Raw genomic sequence first — 25,896 nt, forward strand, 5'->3', positions numbered from 1 at the left:
TCTAACCATCACAGGAGTGAATTTCTGGAACAGTCTTCCAACCAAAGCAGTGGCAGCAAAAAACCTAACTGGGTTCAAGACTGCACTTGATAAGTTTATGGAGCGGATGGTATGATGGGACTGCCTACAATAGCAGGTGGCCCATCAACGACTGCTTTTAGCAAATATTCCCAAACGGCTAGAGATGGGATACCAGATGAAGAGGGCTCTGAGTTACTACAAAGAATTCTTTCCCAGGCGTCTGTCTGGTGAGTCTTGCCCACATGCTCAGGGTCTAAGTGATCACCACATTTAGGGACGAGAAGGAATTTTTCCCTGGGTCAGGTTGGCAGAGACCCTGCGGCATGGGGCATGGATCACTTTCAGAGTTAAACTAGTGTAAATGGTGAATTCTATGTAACTTGAAGTCTTTAAACCATGATTTGAGGACTTCAGTAACTCAGCCAGAGGTTAGGGGTCAAGGAGTGGGTGGGTGAAGTTCTGTGGTCTGTAATGTGCATCAGCATTTCTCAAACGTGGCCACCGTGGCCGCATGCGGCCATCAGGGGCTTTTCTTGATGCCACAGCCTCCTGGGCAGTGACTGGGGGGAGGAGGGGTCAGCAAGGAGTGGTTGGGTCCTGCCCCCCTCTTGAGCCACAAACACTGGAGGAGCAGACAGCCGGTGTGAGTTTCCCACCTTCCCGAGGGCGGTGGAGCTCAGGCTTCCGGCTTCAGCCCTGGTGTGGCAGGCGGCAGGTTCTGGTCACATGTCGGCAGGCTCTGGGCTCCGGGCTTTGGCTGCACAGCTGCAGTCTCCTCCCTCAGGCCACTGGGCTTCAGGCTCACACACACACCCCTTGTCGCCTCTGGTTCCTGGTGCCGCCCCAGTCCCTCACCCCATCATCCTTGGCCCCCACTGCCTCCCATCTCCCCATCCAAGGCTTAATTTGACCCCCAGCTTGCCAGCGCTGAGTAAGTCTGCTGTGAAAAGAGATATTTGCATGTTTGTTAATATCGCTTTTCACTGCCTCTCAGCTAGCTAACAAGTCTCTGCTGTGAAAAGTGATATTAAATATTCAAATATCACTTATCACAGAAGCGGACTTACTAGCCAGCAAGTCTTTAAAAAAAATAAAAAATAAAAAAAAAAAAAAAAAAAAAAACACACAACAACAAGACAAGAACATGCAAAGCATCTTGTGTTTCTATTCTGTTTAGGTCCAGTAAATAATAGAGACAACTGTATGTTATTACTGAGTCTGCAAAAACACCCCTACATAAATAAATTACTATGACTGGACATGTATATGCACGAATGTATTTGTTTTTCCTGAAGTATTTTAGGAAAAATTGTCAAAGTGGCCACCAGCAAGAGTTGGTGGCCGCACACTGAGGCCACCAAAAAATTTGTTGAGAACCCCAGTACTAGATGATCATAATGGTCCCTTCAGACCTTACAGTCTATGAGTAGAAGGTATCCATGCAGGACCAAAGCCAGGAATTTCATGCCAAGGGCAATCCTGCCAAGATCACGTTCAGCAACATGGTTCTCTGCACAGCTGCATTCTTACATTAATTGAGGAGTTGTCTATGATCTTTCATATCTGCTCTTGGAGGGCTTACAATCAAGATGCGACATTGCCCAGTGACCCAAGGCATATTAATATATCAACACAAAAGTAAATGGCATTTATTTCTCATCTTTTGGCTCTAGATTTAAGATTAATTCTATTCATTAGGAGCATTAGCAGAAAGAGGAGATTTTAAAAAGGTTTCTACATAGTTTGCCTAGCAGCCTGGAAAAATGTGAAAAGTACAATAGATTTCCTGTTTTTTAAAAAACAGGAAGTTCTGCATTTATTAATTCCCAGAAAAAAAAAATTAACCTTAAATCTTCTTCAAATGGACTAGATAGCTCAAGAAACTGGTAATGGGATACAGAACCTTTAAATTTTATGTCACTCATCGAAAATGTGGTTCACATCAGTAGTAATGAAAATTTATCAGCTAATGACTATTCAGTAGCCTATGTGAAATGAGTTCAGTAGTCTCAGTGCACTTCCTAGCATACCACTGTCTACATGACAAAAACCATTGTCACAATTACACTATGTTAAGTCTCTGCTGAGGGGACAAGAACTGAATTGATTTAGAGGCTGAATTCCCCTTGAGGTTTACTTGACATCTTTACACTGCAGTTTATCCAGTCCAACAAACAAACATAATAAAAGATTTTTACTTACTTGGATCAGATTTTGAAAATGTGTCTCTGTCCAAAAGGTTTCTGTTAAAGAAAGACAGATAAATGACACTGCTACTAAAATAGAGAAAGACGATCTCAAAGAAAACAATGATAATTTCTTTCTGATTGAAAGCCTCTACAATGCATACATGATTAAAACAGTTTATTTAAGGAACATAAGGAGACAAAGTTGGCTCTCCTCCATCTCTTATGCATATCAGAATTACTCAGAGCTAGTATTCTGCCAATCTCAAAACGTTACACTTTTCAGTTTGTCACACAATTCTGAGGCATGTAAACTGTAGATTGTAGACTCAACCACCACAAAGGGTAAAGAGGCAAAACACTCTATCATTAAAAATATATTTTTAAATGTAATGTCCCACAGGAACTGAAATAACTTTAAGCTGTCATGGTAATTTGCGAGTTTATTATTTCAGCTTTAAGCTAAAAGTAACTCCCCCCAAGATTTAGAACAAATCTTTCAAGTTGGGTAGATCTCTATCTAAACCAAGCTTCTAGGCTCAACCTAATCTTTCAAGGCTAAAACAGTCTTTTGGCCCTGGATCCTTCTAGTAAAGTGTTCTGTGTCCAAGCTCTCATTATTTGATTACACTTGGTATCTTACCTACAAATGTAGTAAATTGTGTAACTATACAGTTCACTATTGTTAAACTATCATTAATGCAAACTAGGAACCTTAGTTTGTACCCGCAGCATCCACTTGGGGAGTTAGAGAGCACTACTTTGGTGCACACTGCTTTTCACATCCCCTAGTCCCAGCTGTGGGGTAGTGTAGAAATAGCATGGGTAAAGAGGAAGTGGTCAATCTTAATACTGCTCTACTGTTTCTTCTTTCAGGTTAAATAATTACATAGTTCTTCCAGTGTTGTATTTTGGCTGAAGTAAACAGTAAAAATTAAAATGGATTTTTTATTTTTGAGTAACAGTGGTCCTCTTTCCTGTCTCTTATCCTAAACTCTCTCCAGTATTAGGCTTTGTAATGACATTTGGTCATTCTTAATTTATTCCATTAGGATTAAAATGAACACTATCCACATATGTACACTCAGATAGTAATTTCAGACATAATTACCATACTGAATCAGATGAGTGGCCCATCAAAGTCTAATACCCTATATTTGACAATGTCCAATACCAGCTGCTTCGGAAAAAGTTACAAGAAACTCTGTAACAACAATTACGGGGCAATCTGCCCCCTAGGGAAAGTTTCCTCCTAACTAACAGTTACACATGTCAAGACAAACTATATACTCCCAACCTTAATGCCATTTTCATATACCAATAAATGAAGTAAAATACATTACAGGTGTTTCAATTATCCCAAAAATCAAGTGTTATAAATCCCCCAAATTCACAATTAAATATAGAAGAAATCCAAACATGTTGGGGTATGGAAATGCTTAATCAGGATACCAAACCACCTTACTGTAAGGGGACTGTTGCCCCCTTACTAACATTCAGTGGGGGGGGGGGGGGGTTGGTTGGCTAGCTCCCAGTACTAAAACGAGAAGGGGTCTATGGGAAACCAGGACCATGAGACTGATAGTCCCCAGGAACAATGGGGAGAGGCCAATGCTCCAAGTCAGCCTGAATGACAGGGCGAGCAGGCTAATCAGGGAGTCAGGAGGCCAGTGAGGTCCCATCCTCCGTGTGAGCTGGATTTGCCTGGGTCTGAGTAGGGCTAAGCTAAGGAGAAAGCAGGGGCCCAAGCTAAGCTGGGGAGCAGAGCTATGCCAGATCCAGAGGGACCAGAAGAGCAACCCAGAGAGAGCAGACCCTGTCCTGGGAGCAGAGCTGCAGCCCCAAAGCCAGAGGCACAGCCCAGAGAGAGCAGACTTGCCCTGGGAGGAAAGCTGCAGCAACCAGAGCCAGAGGGGCCAGAAAAGCAGCCCAGGGAGCTGGAGGCAGAGCAGCAGCGCAGAGACAGAGTGGTGGAGCTGGGACTGGAGCAGTCTGGAGCTGGGTGCAGTGAGCAGCTGGAGAGAGCGAGGGGGACCCTGGGCAGCAGGCCCAGCACAGGGAGACGCCTCAGCCAAGAGACTCTGCAGGCCAGGCTTGGATCGTAACACCAACAGGGCGGGGGCAACACTGGGCAGAAGGTTCCTACCACTCAGGGCCTGAGAGCGTGTGGCCACCACCAGAGCAAGTGTCCAACCCACAGCATCCCTGCAGCAAAGCCAGGGCCTGAGACTTACAAGGAACAGACTGTGAACCGCCCTGACATTCCAGAGACACTATTTGTGATGTTCCCTGCCACAGAGAGGGTTGATGTGTTTCCTTTAAGCTTTCCCATTTTTCCTTATTCTTTTTAAAGTTAATTGATTAAATAACTTGCATTTGCCTTAACTTGTATGTAATGGTCAGTGGGTCAGAGAAGTGCCCAGTGCAGACAGACAGAGTACCCTGGAGTGGGGACACCCTAGCCCCTGTCCTAGGTGACCACAGCAGGGTTGGGGGGGGGGGGGAGGGTCGAGCCCTCCAGGAATTCTGGGCCCAGCCTTGTTGGGGTTACGAGGACTCTGCCAAACAGGAGAGTGGAAGGGGAGTCCTCAAGGGCAGGGAGGCCACTGGGTAAAGGAAGTGGGAGAGAGGACTCAGATCCTTTCGCTAGCCCACTTCACTGGGGTAGTGCAGAAGCCAGGAAAGTTCCCCACAATAGCGGGACTATTCCCCACTTACATTAGCTCTCCACTGTAGCAATTGTGTGCAATAGCTTTATGATTATGGAATTTTAGGTTTGTGGTCACCAATTAATCTAATTATTTAAGACATATTTGATCTTCTTTCATGTTGCTATAGGGCAGAGTTAAGGTCATCCGTTTCTATGCCATTCATTATTTTCTACATTTTTACGTCTCCTCTTTTCATCTCAATTTTCTCAACTCATCTCTGAGCCGCTTCTATTTCTAGTGCGTATCTTTTATAGAAATTGAGTGACCAGAACTGAACACAGTATTCTAGGTGAGGTTACATAACTGATTTAATAAATTGAAATCACATTTCCATAGTATTCCCTATTCCATTAAGTACATAGTCTAACATTTACTTGACTACTGTTGCACAGTGAGCAAAAGGTCTTTATCAAACTGTCTGTAAAAATGCAAGTCTTTTTTGTAACTTTGTTTAAAACCAGTAAGGTGTAAGTATTCATAAAGTCTAATGCCAGAAAGGACTGCTGTGATCATCTAGTCTGACCTTCTGCATAACACAGGCCACAGAACTTCCCAAAACCAATGCCTGTTTGAACTAGGCAGAGCATATCTTTTAGGCAAACATCCTATCTTGATTTAAAAATTCCCAGTGATGAAAAATACTGGCCTCCTCTTTACCTCCTACCCCAAATTTTGGATCATCTGCAAAATTTATTTAGTTATGATTTTTTGTTTTCTTCCAAGTCATTGATAAAAATAGTTAAAGGGCATAGGGCCAAGAACTAATCGATGTGAGACCGCAGTAGACATACCCTCACTCAACAATAATTCCCCTTTTACAATTAAATTTTGAAACCTGTCAGTTACGCGGTTTTTAATCAATTTAACATGTGCCATGTTAATGTTATATCGTTCTAATTTCTTAATCAAAATGTTATGTAGGATCTAGTCATATGGCCTACAGAAGTCTAAATCTATTAATCTTTATCAACCAAACTTGATATCTTTTTTTGATAAGATTGCAAGTTAGACAGGATCTATTTTTACATAAGCTCATGTAATCAATGCCAATCAACATTACCCTCCTTTAATTCTTTATCAGGCACTCCATTATTTTGCCTAGGATCACTGTCATGGAAACAGACCCATAATTACCCAAGTCATCTCATTTACCCTTTTTAAATACCTGGCACAACATTAACTTTCTTTTACTCTTCTGGAACCTCTCTAGTGTTCCAAGAATTATCGGGGGGGGGGGGGCGGGGGGGGACCAAACATTAACAGTGAAGCAAGCTTCTCAGCCAACTCCTGGATGCAAGGTACCTGGACCCGTTGATATTAAATGTCTAACTTTAGTATCTGCTATTCAACATCTTCCTGAACTGTTATTGGAATGGAAAGCATTTCTTCTTCATCAATCATCATCATCTGATAAGACTACATCATCTGTTTCTCCTCTTCCCCCACCACAAAACAAAAATATTTATTGAACACTTCTGCCTTTTCATTATTGACTATTCTACAATTTCCATCTAGTAATGGACCAACAAAAAATTTCTTCCCAATATAATTTACAAACCCCTTCTTATCGTCCTTTACTCTGCTGGCTATAGATTGATTAGGTCTACCCGACTGGCCCACACAGACAAAAATAGGTGGAGCATCACATCTTCAACTGGTATGGAGATCACGCTGGGGCTTAAGGATGAGACAGGTGCCCAGAGAACCGAGTCAGGCAGCAATGCACAAATCTAGAGGCAGAAGCTTAGGCACCTAGGGAACTTTTACAGCAGAAATCTAGCCGCAGAGTGAATTTAAGTGCCTAAAGAGTTATGCGGCAGCTTAGCAGGGGTTTTTATGGATCACAGCAGCACCTAACTCTTTGTTTTCCGTCTCAGGATACTTGAACCAGGTTGCTTTTGGAAGTGGCATCAGTATGCAGAAACCAAAAAACACATTTCTTTAAGCCAGGGCATTATAGAGAAGAGATCTGATGATGTCGAAGAAATGATTGTAGAAGAAGCCAGCATCATATTGATAGAATCTAATTTCTTTTTGGTCTCCCTCTTTTGATCTCCACAGAGCCTCTTTTTTCTGAGAGCACAAGAGGAAGTGGAGATACACAGGGCCATTTAAGCAGATAGCACATGCAATGGCGACACAAAAAAGACTAACGGAAGAAAATTCCAAGCACCTTTATAGGTACTTTTTGATCTTTGGGTCCTCTGGAGAGCCCATCTCATCAAATGGGATCAAAATCTCTCATCTTTGACTGAACCTGACTAAGAACAAGAAAGAGGAGTCAATCTTCAGGTCAGAAGAGAATCTGATGGCCTTAACCCAGCATAATCTCATATAGAGATACTTTAATGATTGACTTCTTTTCAGGCTTGGAGCATACAGAGAAATGTGCGGGGTGAAATCTACAGATTTCTCAAAAGACCTGCCTTTCCTATGGCTCATCTTGAGGGGGATCCTGAACAGGAGGTTAAGTTGATGGCTCAGGCAGCTTGAGAGAAATTAATCAATCAATCCAATGAAGACCTCTATGCCTTTATTAGGGAATAACTGACCTGAATCTTCTTTCAGAGTATTTAAGAGGGAGGAAAGTTCTCCTTCATCAATTGAGGACTAGAACGAATACTTGTTTAATCTAGACAACCCTCAAAAGAAAAGGTCTCTTTTGTTTTGCAGGTTGGGAAGTAGCATCATGTTTATGGCCCAGTGATGAAAGTCCTGAAAGGGAGAAGAAGAGAACCATCCACATTGGCTGGAGTAGTATATAGGGTCAGGAGGTCAGAGCCTATCACCCAGAACATCTACATGGTTTGGATGTATGAGATGCCAGCTTAAGAAAGAGTGAGGTGGGTCAAAGACATCCGAATAAAAGTTTCTTGTTCTGTATAAAGAGTAGTAACAATAAAGCAGAAAGAACTAGCCTAGTTATTCCATACATAAAATAGTTCTTAGTGAATGAAATTATTAGCTTTACTGTAGTGTAACCTCAGTCAAACCAATAAAATAAAAACCGCTTACTTCCCAAAATTGTTCAGCTATTATAATCATACTACATTTAGCCTAAAACTTGAAGATACTATACCACACTTGATTAAATCAGACCAGTATTCACTAATCCAGTCAGCTGCTGTAGCTAAAGTATAAAATAAAAATCACTGATCCCCATGTTGTTTTATGTGGTTTAATTTATACATTAGGGTAATTTATATATTATGCATGGCCTGATTAAAAAACTGACCTAGATTATAAAGGTAACATTTGTTTTAGGTTTCAGAGTAACAGCCGTGTTAGTCTGTATTCGCAAAAAGAAAAGGAGTACTTGTGGCACCTTAGAGGCTAACCAATTTATTTGAGCATATTTTATTTTAGCCTGCTCATATTTGGGTTTTTTTTTTCTAATTTCAAATTTTAGAGTAATGAGAAACAATATATACTAACTTCATCTCTGAAGAATACAAATTTTTCCTCCTGTAACCTCACATGCAACTTAAAATCCACTCACTCATAGCAAGTGAGAGCCCTCATCTCCTGCAGAATCTCAGATTTCATTACTTATCAGCTTAATATGGTGGTACCATTTTCCCTATTGTCAATTTTCAGACTAGACACTTTAATTCTCTCTTTCCTCACTAAACACTGGTCAATAGAGGAAGAATCCTTCCCTTGTGTTTTGACAGAGGACTTACTGAGCATGACCCAGAGAATTATTTCTAAGGGCCTCCTCGTTATTTGGGTAGTATCAGACTCAGCCCTTGAGTTCTATGGCCTGTATTATACAGAAGGTCAGACTAGAACAGGGATTGGCAATCTTTGGCCCCTGGCGGGCCGGGAAGGTTTGTTTACCTGCAGCATCCGCAGGTTTGGTCAATCGTAGCTTCCACTGGCTGTGGTTCGCCATTCCAGGCCAATGGGGGCTGCGGGAAGGGCGGCCAGCACATCCCTCAGCCCACGCCACTTCCCGCAGCCCCTATTGGCCTGGGACGGCGAACCATGACCAGTGGGAACTTGCGATCGGCCAAACCTGCGGACGCTGCAGATAAACAAACCATCCCAGCCCGCCAGCAGCTTTCCCTGGCAGACCGCATGCCAAAGGTTGCGGATCCCTGGACTAGAAGATCACAATGGTCCTTTCTGATCTTGGGCTCTATGAAAGAGGGCAACTGTAGAATGATTCAGAATACCTTCCCATCAGAAAAGGTAGTTGTGACATCCCCCAGGGCAGGAGTTCTCAACCTTTGTTTTTGGGACCCCCCTTCCCCCACATGCTATAAAAACTCCATGGACCCCCTGTGTCACGATAACTGGTTTTCTGCATATAAAAGCCAGGGCTGGCATTAGAGGGTAGCAAGCAGGGCAATGGCCGGGGGTCATGCCAGAGGGGCCCCCCCCCCCACAAAGCTACATTGCTTAGGCTTTGGCTTCAGCCCCGGGTGGTAGGGCTCAGGACTTCAACCTCATAGGCTGGGACTTCAGCTTTGTGCCCTGAGCCCAATGAGTCTAAAATGTTGGCCTTGCTTGGTGGCGCCCCTGAAACCTTCTCACAGCCCCCCTCCCCAGGGGACCCCAGTCCCCTGGTTGAGAACCACTGCCCAAGGGTACAGTGTGGGCTTTTCAAAAGCTGTGCCCCTTAATTCTCCAGACCAGGTGTAACGATGCTGGTTCTGGCAGGACCCAACTGAGAGTGCCAATTCGGGACAAATTGCTTCAAGCAGGGCAGTTACAGCCCAAGGCTGGGGTTTCTATGCACACCAAGGCAAACCAAACCAGCCAGACAGAGAGGACTTTGGTTTTACCCCACTGGCTAACCACAAGTCACACAAGCAATTCCCTTAGACACTCCAGTTTCCCAGGATCACCACTGGTGCCCCTCGTTATGGGGACAAATGGTTATGAAAACCAATACCCCAGTAAAAGAAAAAAGGGTTCTCTCAATCCCATAGGACCAAGCCCCAGACCCAGGTCAATATACAAATCAGATCTTACCCACAAATCACGCTGTTGCCAATCCTTTAGAATCTAAAATCTAAAGGTTTATTCATAAAAAGAGAGAAATATAGAGGAGAGCTAGAATTGGTTAAATGGAATCAATTACACACAATAATGGCAAAGTTCTTGGTTCAGGCTTGCAGCAGTGACAGAATAAACTGCAGGTTCAAATCAAGTCTCTGGAGTACATCCACAGCTGGAAGGGGTCATCAGCCCTTTGTTCAAAGCTTCAGTGAAGCAAAGTTCCTCCAGAGGTAAGAAGCAGGACTGAAGACAAGATGAAGAAGCTGCAGCAGCTTTTTATATTCTCTTGCCATGTGGTCCCTTTCTTTCTTTGTCCCAAAGACAAGCTGTCCATCACATGGCCTGGAAAAACCTCAGAGTTCTGTCCAGAGGCAGGTCCCTGCATACCTTGCTGAGTCCCAAGGCATGTCTGCCTTCTCTCAGTGGGTCAGTTGTATAGCTGATGGTCCTTAATGGGCCATCCAGCAGGCTAGGCAAAGCTGACACCAACTTGTCTGGGGTGGAACCCAGAAGCATAGCATAAGTTTGAAATACAGACAGTATAGAACCAATACTTATATCTTTAAATACAAAAATGATACATGCAAACAGATAGCATAATCATAAGCAGCAAACCATAACCTCGTCTTAGACACCTCATTTGACCCCCTTTATACAAGATTTGGTGCCACTACAGGACTTTGGTTGCAACAATGTTCTATATGGTCCCAGTTCAAGTCAATAACATCATACCAGGATTTCCTCTTACACTGCTCTGCTGATGGAAAAACAGCCTCTCCAGGCCCTGCTCACACAGCCATTAGCATATAAAGGTACACCCAGCGAAATTACATGAATGCTCTCTCAGCCACTCATGAACTAATTCAGGGGAACACCTCCATATCCTTGTCACAGCACTGCACCCCAGAAGCATGTGCCTTGTATTGTCCGGTTCCCTCACTGTGCAGTGCAAGCTCATTAATTAGTTCATCATTCAATCAAAGAGTAAAGAATATGTAACAGCCTTTGTTAACCTGAATAGAGATTCCCCGAACACTTCAATCAAAACATACTAGTTTAGATAATTTAGTTCTGTTCTTTTATCTAAAGATAGCTTTTAAGTGATACAGGCATAAAAAGGTCAGAATTGACTACAAAAAGAAATAAAATGATAATAATTGCAATCTAATTCTGAAGCTTCACCAAGCTAACTAAAATGTGAAGCAAGCAACTCTCTCACCCAACCAGATGCTGCGGACAGTTCACAATCCATCCTAACTAGAAAACCTTCCAGTTAGGACCATCCCTTCCCACAGTTCAATACTGCTACTCTTTGCCCTCCAAACAATCTTACTTCCAGGTGTTGAGATGAGGGAGGAGCGAGGTAATTTGTGTGTTGGGGTATAAAAAGGAAAAAAAACACAGCTCCTCATGCTGGAAAAATCCTTGCTGTGTCAAGGGGTTAGACAGTTCCATTGCCTATGTGCCCTGCAATTAGTCCTTCATATGAATTGCAAATTCTTGCTTGCACCTTCTGTGTACATACAGTTGACAGTCAAGGCCTTTATTACTTCTGAGGTGCTAGTCTGTGGGCTTTTCCCAGACTCACAATATGTTTCATTAACAAACCTATAGCAAAATCTCATAACTCCATATACAGTGTTGAGGCACAAGTTTTAACAGGACAACAATGTTAAGCAAATTATGACTTTTCAAATGATACCTCACAAGGCATAATATATCAACCATATAAAAATAGTGAATATGGAGATTACAGGGTGTTATTTTGAGGTAGAGTATGTTACAGTAGTACTCTGGCTGTGAAGGCTAGACATCTAACCATCAGATTAAACATTTTAAAATGTTACTATTAAAAAAAGAGAGAAAAGTGGGGAGTGAGGTAATATCTTTTATTGGACCAACCTCTGTTGGTGAGAGAAACTTTCAAGCTACATACAGCTCTTTTTCGGGTCTGGAAAACTTATCCAGGTGTCACAGCTAAGTATCAGGTGGAACAGATTGTTTAGCATAAGTACTTAACACATACTGTGAGAGTCCATTTAAAGTGAAGTGGCCCATTAATACCCCTCCAGTCTTAGGTCAGGTCTATACTACAGACCAACCTCAGTATAACTACATCTCTCAAGGATGTGAAAAATCCACACCTGAGAGACAAACTACGTTTATGCTTCAGATCTTACAGCAGCACAGCTGTACCGCTGTAAGGTCTCCCATGTAGCCAGTCTATGCCAGCAGGAGAGAGCTGACCTGCTGGCATAATTAAACCACCCACAATGAACAGCAGTAGTTACGTTGGCAGGAGAGCATCTCCCGCCGACACAGTGCTGTCCACATCAGCACTTTTGCTGGTGAAACTTATGTCACTCAGGGGGGTGTTTTTTTTCCACTCCCCTAACCAACAAAATTGCTAGTGTAGACATAGGTCAGTGTAACTTAGGGTGACCAGCTGTCCCGATTTATAAGTACAGTCCTGATTTTTGAGTCTTTGTTATATAGGCTCCGATTACTCCCCATCCGTCCTGATTTTTCACATTTGCTGCCTGGTCACCCTAATGTAACTATGGCTAATCCCACCCATGTAGACAAAATGCTCCTCCCACTGACGTAGCTACAGGTCTCTTGGGGAAGTGGATTAACCACACCGACAGGAGAAAGCTCTCCCATTGGCTTAGAGAGTCTTCATTAAAGCGCTACGCAACAATGCAGCATTTTAAAGTGTAGACTTGCCCATAGGGAGAGGGGAAATAGCTGGTGTCATAAGTATAAAGGGAAGGCTAACCACCTTTAAATCCCTCCTGGCCAGAGGAAAAACCCTTTCACCTGTTCTCAAGGTTCCTCCCCCACTCTGAACTCTAGGGTACAGATGTGGGGTCCTGCATGAAAACCTCCTAAGCTTACTTTTACCAGCTTAGGTTAAAACTTCCCCAAGGTACAAATTAATTTTATCCTTTGTCCTTGGAATATCCACTGCCACCACCAAACTCTAACTGGGTTTACTGGGAAACGTAGTTTGGACACGTCTTTCCCCCCCAAAATCCTCCCAACCCTTGCACCCCACTTCCTGGGAAAGGTTTGGTAAAAATCCTCACCAATTTGCATAGGTGACCACAGACCCAAACCCTTGGATCTGAGAACAATGAAAAAGCATTCAGTTTTCTTACAAGAAGACGACTTTTAATAGAAATAGAAGTAAACAGAAGTAAAGAAATCACCTCTGTAAAATCAAGATGGTAGATACCTTACAGGGTAATTAGATTCAAAACATAGAGAATCCCTCTAGACAAAAACCTTAAGTTACATAAGAGACACACAGACAGGAATAGTCATTCTATTCAGCACAATTCTTTTCTCAGCCATTTAAATAAATCATAATCTAACACATACCTAGCTAGATTACTTACTAAAGTTCTAAGACTCCATTCCTGGTCTATCCCTGGCAAAAGCAGCATACCGACAGACACAGACCCTTTGTTTCTCTCCCTCCTCCCAGCTTTTGAAAGTATCTTGTCTCCTCATTGGTCATTTTGGTCAGGTGCCAGCGAGGTTACCTTTAGCTTCTTAACCCTTTACAGGTGAGAGGATTTTTCCTCTGGCCAGGAGGGATTTTAAAGGGGTTTACCCTTCCCTTTATATTTATGACACCTGTAAAGGGTTAAGAAGCTAAAGATAACCTCTCTGGCACCTGACCAAAATGACCAATGAGGAGACAAGATACTTTCAAAGCTGGAGGGCGGGGGGAAACAAAGGGTACTCTCTCGGTCTTTGTTGCTTTTGCCGGGACCAGAGCAGGAATGCAGGTCAGAACTCCTGTAAAAAGTCAAAGCAATCTAGTTAGATATGCGTTCGATTCTGTTTTGTTTAAATGGCTGATAAAATAAGTTGTGCTGAATGGAATGGATATTCCTGTTTGTGTCTTTCTATAACTTAAGGTTTTGCCTAGAGGGATTCTCTATGTTTTTGAATCTGATTATCCTGTAAGGTATTTACCATCCTGATTTTACAGCGGTGATTCTTTTTCTTTAATTAAAATTCTTCTTCTAAGAACCTGATAGATTTTTCATTGTTCTTAAGATCCAAGGTGTGTGTTCACCTATGCAAATTAGTGAGGATTTTTATCAAGCCTTCCTCAAGAAAGGGGGTGTAGGGCTTGGGGGGGAAGACGTTTCCAAGTGGGCTCTTTCTCTATTATATTTGTTAGACGCTTGGTGGTGGCAGCAATAAAGTCCAGGGACAAAAAGGTAAAATAGTTTGTACCTTGGGGAAGTTTTAACCTAAGCTGGTAAAAATAAGCTTAGGGGGGTTTTCATGCAGGTCCCTACATCTGTACCCTAGAGTTCAGAGTGGGGAAGGAACCTTGACAGCTGGTGAGGGGGGTTGTTAGTGGGTTAGAGATAATTGTAATCATAAATCCAAAGTTTCTATTCAGTCCAGGATTTTTAAAAAGTTATGAATTTAAGCTCCCAGGCTTGTCTTTTGAAAGTGATATGTGGGTTGCCTTTTGAGGATGAGGACTGAAAGGTCAGACATAGTGATCACTTTGTGAAAAGTGTTCACGCAAGTGAGGAATAGGTGCTGGTGAGGGCACACATGCTGAAGGGAGCTTACGGTGCTAGAATGGATATTGGTGGCAGTAGCAAGGTGAGGGATTCAATCTCAGGATAAGACACAGGAAATTCCCATTTTGAGCCAGTGATAGAACACAGCACTGAGGCTCAACAGCAAAATCCCATCTTGGGTTCTGTATCAAAGGATCACAGCACAGTGGTTGGTTTCAGAACCCTGAGTGGCCCCACTGGAGTATCAAGCTGTAAGCACTGAGAACCTAGATGACCATGGAACCTCAAATGTCTCTCCACACCTTCACTCCCTGTGGTGGAAGGGAAAGTCATATGCTGGGTTACTGTGTAAGTCCCGCCCGCACAAAAGATCACTGCACATGGGCATTAGTGTCCAGTATGATTGCCAGGCAGAAGGCCCATGACAGAGAGGTGCCAGCTGGCAAAGAGTTTACTATTTTGGGTCAGCAACTCGTATCAGGTCTGACGATCTCACTACACTTAACACATTGCTTTCATGGTATTTTTACACAAATAGTGTACTACTTGTTGGGATCCAAACCTTTTGTTTGTTCATTTGCTATAACAATCAAAATGAACGATAAACTGCTGAAGTAAGTTAACTTTTGTCACCTTGGACAAAGGTGCTAGCTAAATTAATTATTAATAAAATAATATTACATGCCTCCAGTATTCTGTGTTAATTCACTGAAGAATACAAAATAACACAAATCTCAAACTGAAATGGAACAGTCGAATATAAAAATTTAGAAGTATAAATTTTCAGTTTTGTTTCAATTAAAATAAAATTCCAAACATTGATTTAAATCTCAGTTCTAAACAAAAAAAAAAAAATTAATTTTGCCAGTTTCTATGGCAATACCATTACCATGCCACCTTACTTCTTCAGCTGCTGCTCTCTGGCCACCCAGCTCTAAAGGCAGCATCCCAGCAGCAGCAGTGCAGAAGTAAAGGTGGCATGGTATTGTCCTGCTGCAGGGCTCTATCCCCTACTATTTTCCCCCCCCTCATTTTTCTGCCTCATTTTTCCATCCCCTCAGCTTTGTGCCTTGAGTGGCTGCCCCACTCGCCCTGCCCAGGTTATGGCTCTGAGTACTGTACTGTATTTGGGATCCAGGGACCAGGGTTGTTAGCTGAAGTTTCATAATAATGAAGGATGTTACAGCAATGATGCACTGTATTGTAAGGTATCAAATGAAAGCCGGTGACACACTGGTCACTGTAATCACGGAGATGCATGGATGGATGGTGTGTGAGGAGTTGTGTATTCCTACTAAAAATATGCTTTAAAACTATGTAACCTGGCAGAGTTGACTGACAGGTTCTCTGCTAGACCGGATGATTTAAAGATTTTTTTTTTTAAATGTCATTTAAATTTTTTCTTTTTAAAAAACCTGTTTAAAATGAAATCTGACTGTAGTATAAAATATGTTAATGTCTTAAAACATTTACATATAAGTTTGTTGAATCCATGAGCCTCTACCAAAAACTGAGTTAAGGGCTGCTTTTCTTTCTAATCTGTTTAAGAAATCGGGGAGGGGGAGAACCTAACTTTTGAGGTCAAGCTTTATAAATATGGCACAATAGGTCATGTACTGTACTAAAGCTTTGATCCTGGGGAGACCCAAGGCCTGTTCTACTGGCTACAGGAGTTCTATTTAGCTGTAACTCAACATGTTTTAATGGCTATATCAACGGAGAAGAAAATCACCTTTCTTTAGAAAAAAACTGAAGTACAAATGGGAAAACTGACTAAAAATCAATGATTTAAATAGAGCAGAGGTCCCCCAAGTGTGGGGCAGGCCCCCTAGGAGGGTGTGGAGGAACGTCCGGGGGGGCATAGTGCGGCCTAGGCCAGCCTCACAGGAGCAGGGAGGGAGCACCAGCCAGTCCCTCCCTGCCCTCAGCTCCCAGCCCTGTCCCCAGCCTTTGCACAGCTCCACTCCCAGTCCCGTGCTAGCCTCCAGCCTCAGCTCTGTTCCCAGCCCAAGGCCGAGGCAGGGAACAAAGCCAGAAGCAGTGCCGGACCTGGCCATGGGCCCAGCTGCCAGTCCCCACGGCGGCCCGGCTGCAGCTCCACTCCTGTCCCCACCCCCAGCCTCGGCCCCTGGCCGCAGCCCCACTTCCGGACCCAGACTCACCCCCAGCTGCTACCCCAGCCTCAACCCCCTTACCCCGGTCCGCATCCTTCCCTCTCCCGCAAACCATGGCCCTGCTCCTTGCCCCAGCTTGGGGGGGGTGGGGGGGGAACACAACAGGGGTAAGGTAGGGGCACAACCCTCAAAAGTTTGGGGACCGCTGAAATAGAGGCTTTCCACTTCGTGATTTGAATCATGATTTAAAATCGCCTTGGTTTAAATCAATCCACCCTCTTTTCTGCCAGACAAAGCACCTATCTATTCACCTATCCCTGACTCTTATGTAAATTAAGTATAGTAAACAAAACACAACGGGAACTACATCTGCATTCTAAGTGTAACCCTTCTGCCCGTCAGAGTTGGCAGCAACAAGGGCTGGGTTCAATATCTAGGGGATCCATTCCAATAACACAATGCAAACCGGCTCGAGCCCCCACCCAGTGACCTGGGACAAATATATACCACCCCCGCTGGGCGCCTCCAAGAGGCAATACTTCCCCTCTCACAAGCACATAGCCTGAGTGTAGCAAAAAGCCTTTTAATAACAGAGGGAAACAATGTGGCATTATGTTGGGGAAACACCACCAACAGGATTCATAACACAACCCATGAGCAAAAAACCCACCCCAAGCAAATTGGGGCATGCCCTTTCCCTTTGGTTCTTGAGTCCAGCAACCCCAAATCACCCAAAGTCCCAAAAGTCCAATGACCCAAAAGTCTCTGTCCCTGGTCAGGGCAGCCTCAGAGTTCAAAAGTTTATCTACAGAGCTTTACCTCCCAACCTGGGTGGAGATGGGGGCGGAGGTAAGAGGCACCTTACATGATCTGAAGCTGACAGCCCCACAGCTCCATAGGCCTTCGCTCCACTCCGCCAGCTGCCCCACAAACTGCTTCACTCAGCTCTGCTCTGCGGCCCACACGCAGCTCCCGCCGTTCCACGAACTGCTCCGCATCCCACCAGCAGCTCCCGCCGTCCTATGAACTGCTCCACCAGCCTGTCCACAAGGCACTCCAGCCGTCCCACAAACTGCTCCACAATATATCTTCAGGCTCCCCCACTACTTAACACAACACTCAGTGATTTCAGCTCTTAGTTCAGCTCTTTGGTGAATTCAGCTTGTAGCAGGGGAGCCCCAGTGCTCGTGCACTATTAGCCCAAAGTGAGCTCAGCAGCCTGTAACTAGATTTCTAATGAATTAGCTCTGATATTCCACAGTGGAGACAGGAGGAAGTGCAATTAGCATATAAGGCCCTCACCAAGGGGCCCATGCTACCAAGTATTAATACTTGTCCCCAGCCTCTCTCCATTCACAGAGTTTTGGAACCCATGACCCTTGCCTAGCGAGTGCTACTTAGTTGATGGTGAGTCCCTCCATCATAACAAAAGGCCAAGTACAGTTCCAAGCACAGTTCCCATAATCAGGGTAATAACAATTTATTCTTCCTGTCCCAATAACAGAAACACTGGGGATCCCACAGCAGCCAAAGTGACCGTTTGGTCAGCTATGGCCTCATTCTAGGTGGGGCGGGTGTGCCTGTGCAAATGAGATCGGCCCCTGAAGTTCTTTTCCACAACTTGCCACACCTCACCACCAGATGTCAGGGTGGAGCTCATCCTGACACTGCTTACATCAGTCAACATAAGGATGTTAAATTAACATGGAAAGATGCTGGAAACTGAACCACAGGGCGTTGTCCTGTCCCTGAGGTGCAAAGACAATCAACTCTGGGGTATAATAGGAAGGCAAAAGGATCCCTGTTTTATCCTGCATCTGGGGACTAACTGAACAGTGCAATTACATTCATGAAAATGGGATCTCCAACAAGGGTTTGGCTGAAAGCACCATAAAGGACATGTGGGCAAGACAGACTTTAGACAAGGGCTTAGCCTGTTAATTTTAAGTTTAGAATGTAAGAAGCATGTTATACCTTTTGTTTTATTTGTAACCTGGTGTTCTGACTATCCTTGCTTGCGATCTCTTACATATTAAGATGTTAATAAAACTTTATATTTGTTTTACCCACAAAACCTTACGCCCAAATAAATCTGCTTAAGGTGCCACCAGACTCAACGTTGTTTTTGTGGATACAGACTAACACGGCTACCCCTCTGATACTTTATATTTGTTTTCACTATAAATAGATTACAGTGCTGTATTGTTATATTGGAGATTATACTCAGCTGAATCGAACAAGCTTGCATTCCTTTGGGGACAGGTTATCTGGTAATTTCTGTGAGTGTCCAGTGGATCAGGGCTAGATACTACAGAGGATAGGGTGACCAGATATCCTGATTTTATAGAGACAGTCCCAATTTTGGGGGCTTTTTTCTATTACCCCCCCACCCCCATCCTGATTTTTCACACTTTCTATCTGGTCTCCCTAACAGAGGGACACTTATGGGGAACTTTGGAACTGGGGGCACTTAGTGTTAATTTGTAAGGCAAACTGAGGGCTGGTGTAAGTTCAGAGGAGAGTGCTTATGTGACTGAAGGACTGGCAGTATCACGAAGTTGACATCCAGCCATAGGCACAGAGTTTCTAATCTTCTGGGGGGCGTTCCCCCTCGGCTCTGCCCAGGCCCCACCCCCACTTCACCCCTTCCCCCAAAGTCCCACCCCCGCCCTGGTTCTTCCCACCCCTGCTCCGCCCCACCTCTTCCCTGCCCAGTTCCACCCCCTTCCCCTAGCATGTGCCCTCACTCCTCCTCCCTGCACCTCCTGATGCCGTGAAACGGCTGATCCATGGTAGGCACTGGAAGGAAGGGGGGGGGGGGGACTCGCTGATCGGCAGGGCCCGCCGGTGGGCAGAAGGTGCTGTGGGGGAGGGGGAGGTTTGGTAGGGGGGCTGTCTGTGGGTGCTCAGCACCCACCATTTTTTTCCTGTGGGTGCTCCATCCCCAGAACACCCATGGAGTCAGTGCCTATGGTAGCTGGATGCATAAGACAGACTCCCTCTCGCTGAAAGCAGTGGGAATAACATGGAACCCCAAGGGAGGTGTACCTGTTGAAACCCTCATAAAGCTCTAGGCCCCGTGAAGTCTTGGTGAGAGGTCAATGGCTCCCAGGAAAAAGGAAGGCTCTATACTAAACTAAGTTTACAAGAAAATATTAAAATCAGATTAAGGGAAGAGCTAGCCTGAGGTACAAAGGCAAGTTCCATTTGCTCTCTGCGACAGTGGCAAAGGAACTGAGGCTGCCAAGGTGGTGCACTCCCTTACGTAGAGGGGGTCAATGATGTCACCCTCACCACCTGCCCCCAGACTTTGCTAGACATTGCTTTTCAATGCAGTTCATCAGCTACACACCAGATGTACCATATCTCACAAATGGAAATGCACCACAAATAAGTTCTTCTTAATATATTTAACATCACAACTAAACAAACATCTATAAGTTACTTATAGACCACAGAAAATCCCAACACAAACATTAAACACGTCACCAAAAAAAAAAAAAATCCCAAGTATTTAAAACTTTGGAAGTCAGTATCTAAACTTAAAAGCACAATTATTTTGTTGCTTCCTGGATAGATCCCCCTGCAGACTTCTAGAATCTCCCTGGATTGGAAAGCCACAGACATACTGTGCTCTATTAGGTTCACAGAAATTCAGGCCCTTTCCTTAATTATCTGACATTAAATAAATGTGATGGACCAAGACCCTGTTTTTCTAGGCACTTCACAAACACAGAGGGCTCCTAGGCTAGGCACTATGATAATGCAAATCAATAATAATAATAATGAAAAATATTCTGACTTCTTGCTCCTCCAACAATTGTAAGACTATGCCTATGCTCACATTTTATAGCCATACAAATCAGACAAAATATTGTAGACAAAAAAAGAAATAACTGCAAAATCAATACTAAATCAATGCCAAGAGATGAGCCATTTTATCCACACGTCTCTGGATTTGGCCAGGGATGTAGCAAGTCTTATGATGAAGCAAGACACTCCAGCCATCTGACTTTTTTGAGTGCTGCTTCGGGGGAAAAGAAGTTCAGTTCATGGGGCAGAGCAACCAATCGGAGCTGCTGCAGGAAGAGCTCTCACCCCCCACCAGTTAAAAATGGCTTCAGTGTGCAGGAGTGGGCCCCCCCCCCCCCCAACATGCACCTTGGGAACAGGATAAAGGGGTGAAGAAGCACTAGAGCTAATCCTCCCCATTGCCCCAGCCTGGAATGGGGGAGAAGGGTCCCTGCTGTAGTCCCCACTCCCAGGCCTAGGAGAGAGAAGTGAAAAACCCCAGGAACAGCAGAAATGAGGTAGAGGGCAGAACTGATGGGGTGGAACATTGAATTGATGGAGAGGCTAGAGGGCAGAACGTATGGGTCCTGGGGCTACAAATGAGCAGAACTGATGCAGGAATGGGGGAAGGAGGGGCAGGATTAATTGCTGGACAGGGGACAGACAGATGTAGGGGTTAGAGCTCCTCCAACTTTCTAATCACACAAAACAGAACACCCTTGCCCTGCCCCTTCCCCAAGGCTCTGCCCCCCGCTCTCTCCATCCCCCCACCCTCGCTCTCCGGCACTTTCACTCACTCATTTTCACCAGGCTGAGGCAGGTTAGGTGTCTAGCCTTCAGGCTGCTCCCAGGAAGCTGCTGGCATAGAGTTCCCGGCCAATGGGAGCTGCAGAGCCAGCACTCGGGGTGGGGGCAGCGTGTGGAACCCCCGTGCTCACCCCTACATCTAGGAGCCAGATGGACATGCCGGCAGCTTCCTGGGAGCTGTGCAAAGCCTGGTAGGGAGCCTGCTAGCCCCACACTAACTGGACTTTAACAGCCTGGTTAGCGGTGCTGACCGGAGCTGCCATGGTCCCTTTTCGACCTGGTGTTCCGCTTGAAAACTGGACACCTGGCAAACTTATTCCTGCAGCAAGGGCCAAAAATCACCTTGCCAAATAAATTTGGGACAGTGGGCAATACCAATTGTCACACATGCATGTGATAGGCAGAGGGAATTCAAAAAAATCAAGACAGAATTGAGGTGTGGGGGAGGGGGAAAGAAGGACACTATCTTTTTTTTTTTTATAATCTCTTTGGGGGGAAGTCACATGGTTTCTCAAGTGGTCTAACTCATTTTTTAATCTCTTGAAGTCAGAGGTTTCATTTGTGTGTGAACATAGTTTTATTATTAACTCTAATTTACTGATGGGGAAACTGAAGCACCAAGTAGTAGTGAAGTGACTTGCACAGGTCACAGAGTGAATTATTGGTCAAGTCAGGAATAGAACCCTTGCTTCACTCCCTGTCTTCACTCCCAGTTACACCAGTCAGCAAATGATAAATGGACCAGTGTTCTATGGTTCCTATAGACATCCAAAAAGGAAGCAGAAAATGTAGCTGGAATTTAAGAACAGACAAGCACAAACTAATGCTCTATTAGCTGATAATCAGTATCATCACCTAGTGCTAATACTGGTTCTATGGCTCATAATGAAATAATTACATCATTTAAGATATTGTACTATAGTATAAATGAAGGCAGAAATTTTCTAAAAACAAATGTAATTGCTAATTATTGAACGATTGAAGCATTTATTGCTGTAACTGGCATAGTTTATTCTTCTGTTCATATTGCATATTTTTATTAGAATGCTATTTCTTTTGAGGTTTTAGCCAATAAATGTGTACACAGATGAGTCATAATCATGTGTTATTCATTAGTATCTTTCCTAAAGTCATTCATTTTCCATTTTGATATTAATACATGTTTCTGCTGCCAATCAAAAAAAAAAAGTGCAGTTTACCACTTGCATTATAAAGGAAATTCCCTTAGGGAATTCCCATATATTTAGACATTAACATTTGACAAGACAGACATAACACAGGAATGAAGAGGAGGAGCTAGGAGGAGTTAATAGTCAAATGAGAAGCCAGTTTTGTTTGAACAACCTTGTTTTTCTCTCTGTTGCATGAGCCCATGGAATGTTTTGTTTTCCTCTGTCTAGCTACAGCATGTACACAGACATGAACACCCAGTATTTTAGCCAATCGTATTAAGTGAGTTATAGTATTTAAATAACTTCTTGATTGACTGATTATTTAAAAAAAAAATAGTATCTCTCTATAAGCTAGATTTGGATATACTATTTTACATCAGTACTATTTTCTTCAACACAAGTTTCATAACAGTACTGTTTTATTTATTGCCAAGTTTAGTACTGAAAATCTGAAATATAAAAAAAGTAAACCAAGCAATGTGAATTGAAGAAGTGTTCTCTCATTACAAACAAAACTGAGTCAAAAAGTATAAAATACCACAAAATGTCAGATAATATCACAGCATTTACTTACAAAACCGAACCCTAAAACTAAAACTCCTGAATCCTAGCGCCTGTTTTTCTCTAAACAATAATATGCCTTGTGTGGTGTCCAGTTTCCCTTTGGGTGCTATTTAGAAACTCTGTGGAGACTTCTAGAAATTCAGTATTCTGAGGCGTCACAAACTTTGAAAATTTCAGTATACAAACAACTTCATCCCAAAAGGAAGAACATTTACAGTCTTAAAACCAACCCCCCATTAAATAAGTTCATCCCTCTTCTACACAGAGAGTGGAGGACGTCAGCCTTTTTTATTATTTGTATTATAGACAGTGGCTAGGGAACCTAATCAATTTATACAGTGCTGTACAAAAAATTAACAAGAAGGCCATTCCTGTCCAAGACACCTCGTAATTTTAGATTAAGACAAGAGGCAACTTAAACAAAAGTATTGGTGGAGGAGGTGGACAACCTAACAATAAACAAGCACGTTTTGCTGGTGGGCGGGGAGTGCTTGGCTGGGCAGATGAAAAGCTATCAGGAAATCGAGGAATATCGTGCTTCTCATTCATTTATCCTTATTCAAAATGTTCCCCTTAAACAGCTATGAGGTTTACTTTAGGGAAGGGAGTAGTTGCAGGAGCAGCTGTTCTGTTTTCAAAACTGCTGAAGGAGGGCCGTGGTTAACCCCGGCACCTCTGCAGCAACAGAGAGAGGATACAGCCTGGGACATTTTAGTAGTACAGTATGTCACTGGCAACGGCTCAGCAAACTGTTTCATTTCCCCAACAGGAAGCAACATTAACAATTAAAGCTGCCAAATACACCAGCTATGGCGGCTGCTTATCTACAGTCGATTGGGCAGTTTTAAGGAGATTTCTAAACACTAGGTAGAGGGTCTCATTGCACACAAAGCAAAAATCCTTCATCTTTTGTGGGGGTGGGAAATCTTTCCCAAACTTAGAACATTCTACTTGCCCACAAGCACCCAGGCCGAGTAAATACTGATGAGCAAGTAAAATATCATTAGTTAGGTTTTTGTTAGTTACCGTTAACTTCATAGTCAAGGATGGACGGAGTGTGTGGCTGGACTGTTAAGGTTTTGAAACAGTTTCAGAAGGCGCCTTTAAACAATGTTTTGACAGGGGTTGTCCCTCCTCTCCGCATCTCATGAGCCTTGGGGAGAGGTCGGAGGATAAGTGCCAGCCTGACTGAGGAAATACTCCTTGACCGCAGAAACCCACCTCGAGTCTCTCTCTCTCTCTCCCCCTCCTCCGGTGAGAGGTTTGGAACAGAACTAAATAAAGATGCCTGCCTCACACGCAGCCCTCCCATGAGTAAATAAGTTGAGGCAGTGGCCCAGGCTGCCATACCGTTTTGGTACGGGGAATCCCCCATCTACTATTTCTCTATGGATTTACCGTCACTCCCTGCGCTGCCCAGAACACCAGAGCCAATCGGAGATTCCCAGGAAGGGAACGAGCCTGTTACTAGATTTTGGTGTCTGACCCACCCCTCTGCCTGAGGATTTACAAACTTCTCCCAGCTAGAAGATTCCCAGAAGAAACGGATGAGACAAGTGTCTCCAGACTGAGCTTGCGAAAGGGAACCGAAACCAACTCTCCTTTGTGCGGTCCCCAGCGTTAGGGATTTCACTCCGCCTGCTCCCCAAGTCCCCGTCCTACCCACCCCGTAGAGGGAAGGGACCCTCCGCCCACACAGCTCATCACAGCGGGAGTGGAGCGCACAACCCCAGCCCGAGAAACCACAAGGGGGCTGGATCAGGCACGTCGGACCCCGCTCCCCAATCCTCCCTGGGCACCAGACGGGGCTTTCACACCCGACTCGCCACGCAAGGCGGCACCCGCGGGTGCCTCACACCGTCTAACCCCGCTCGCTTACCTGCAGGACACAGACAGCTCCACCTTGGTGGCCGGGATGCTAGCGCTGAACGAGTTAAATTCCCCCACGGACGCCATATTCCCAAACCTGCCACCGCCGTCCAGCTTCGGCTGCCCCGACTGCTTATCAGGTCCGAACATGGGGCAGGGCGGGGCGTAAGAGGCGTCGCTAGCGGGAGCTCCCAGCAGCAGAGCTCACTACCGCCGCTCCTCTTGCTGGCCACTAACTGACTGGGTGGAGCCACTGGGCTGAGCTCAAACTGCTGCACGCGGGCGGGAAACGCCGACTAAGTGAGATTAGGGCGCGACCGGTGACGTCACCACGGGCCGAACCCGCGCGTGACAGTAACCCCAACCTGGGGGCCCACGAGTGACCAACGGTCTCCAACGTTCCCTGCCCCGCGCAAGGTGGGTGAGAGCGTTCACTGCCCCGCGTGGCGCCAGCGCGGGGTTGGAACATGAGCCGCCCCGGTGGCGGGAGCTGGAGGGAACCTGCGCCGGGGCGGGGGGAGGAGAAATAGCACTTTACCCTCCCTAGCAGCGCTGGGACACGTGTACAGCGGCCCCTGGTGGGGGACTCCGTTAAGTGACGCCTCCTGCGGCCAAACATCTGGCGGTTACCTCGACCCCTGAGCCGCCGTGGGGCAGGCGCTACTCGCTGGCAGTCACACGAAGGGCGGAGCGAGCCAGACCCCTGAAGGAAAGGAGTACAGGGCACCGGGGGCCGGAGAGCTGGAGCCAGACCCATGAAGAGGGTAGGGTTACCACCTTTGAAATGCAGTGGGAGCCGGTGCTCAGGCAGGGGCAGCGCATGGAGACCTCCTGGCCTTCCGTGCACCTAGGAGACGGACATGCCGGCTGCTTCTGGGAGCCGCGCAAAGCCAGGGCAGGCAGGAAGCCTGCCTGAGCCCTGCTGCGCCTCTGACCGGAGTTTCAACGGCCTGGTCAACAGTGCTGACCAGAGCTGCCAGGGTCCCTTTTCAATCAGACACCTGGCAACCCTAACCCGCCCCACAAGGCAGGCCTGTCACAACCTCAGCTACAAGGCTACACCGCAACGCCCCGTTCAACAGCCACCCTTGGAGAGA

At 45.0% G+C, this 25,896-nt stretch overlaps 1 protein-coding gene across 3 annotated transcripts in view; it reads right to left on the bottom strand.

The window, feature by feature from the left end:
• The window catches only part of CPNE8 (copine 8), a 285,766-nt gene extending 260,516 nt beyond the window's left edge, over positions 1-25,250 (bottom strand). The window contains exons 1-2 of one of the 3 annotated variants that reach the window (XM_074942429.1): positions 24,810-25,250; positions 2,224-2,264 (exon numbers count right to left, since the gene is read on the bottom strand). In XM_074942429.1, the coding sequence (XP_074798530.1) occupies positions 2,224-2,264; positions 24,810-24,949 (181 nt within the window). In that variant the 5' untranslated portion in view covers positions 24,950-25,250. The remainder of the gene's footprint in view (positions 1-2,223; positions 2,265-24,809) is intronic. The other 2 variants (XM_074942430.1, XM_074942431.1) reach the window with 2 other exon arrangements.
• Between the last annotated feature and the right edge of the window lie 646 nt (positions 25,251-25,896).

The sequence above is a fragment of the Natator depressus genome, chromosome 1, assembly GCF_965152275.1.
Source record: "Natator depressus isolate rNatDep1 chromosome 1, rNatDep2.hap1, whole genome shotgun sequence".
In the NCBI taxonomy this organism is placed as follows: domain Eukaryota; kingdom Metazoa; phylum Chordata; order Testudines; family Cheloniidae; genus Natator; species Natator depressus.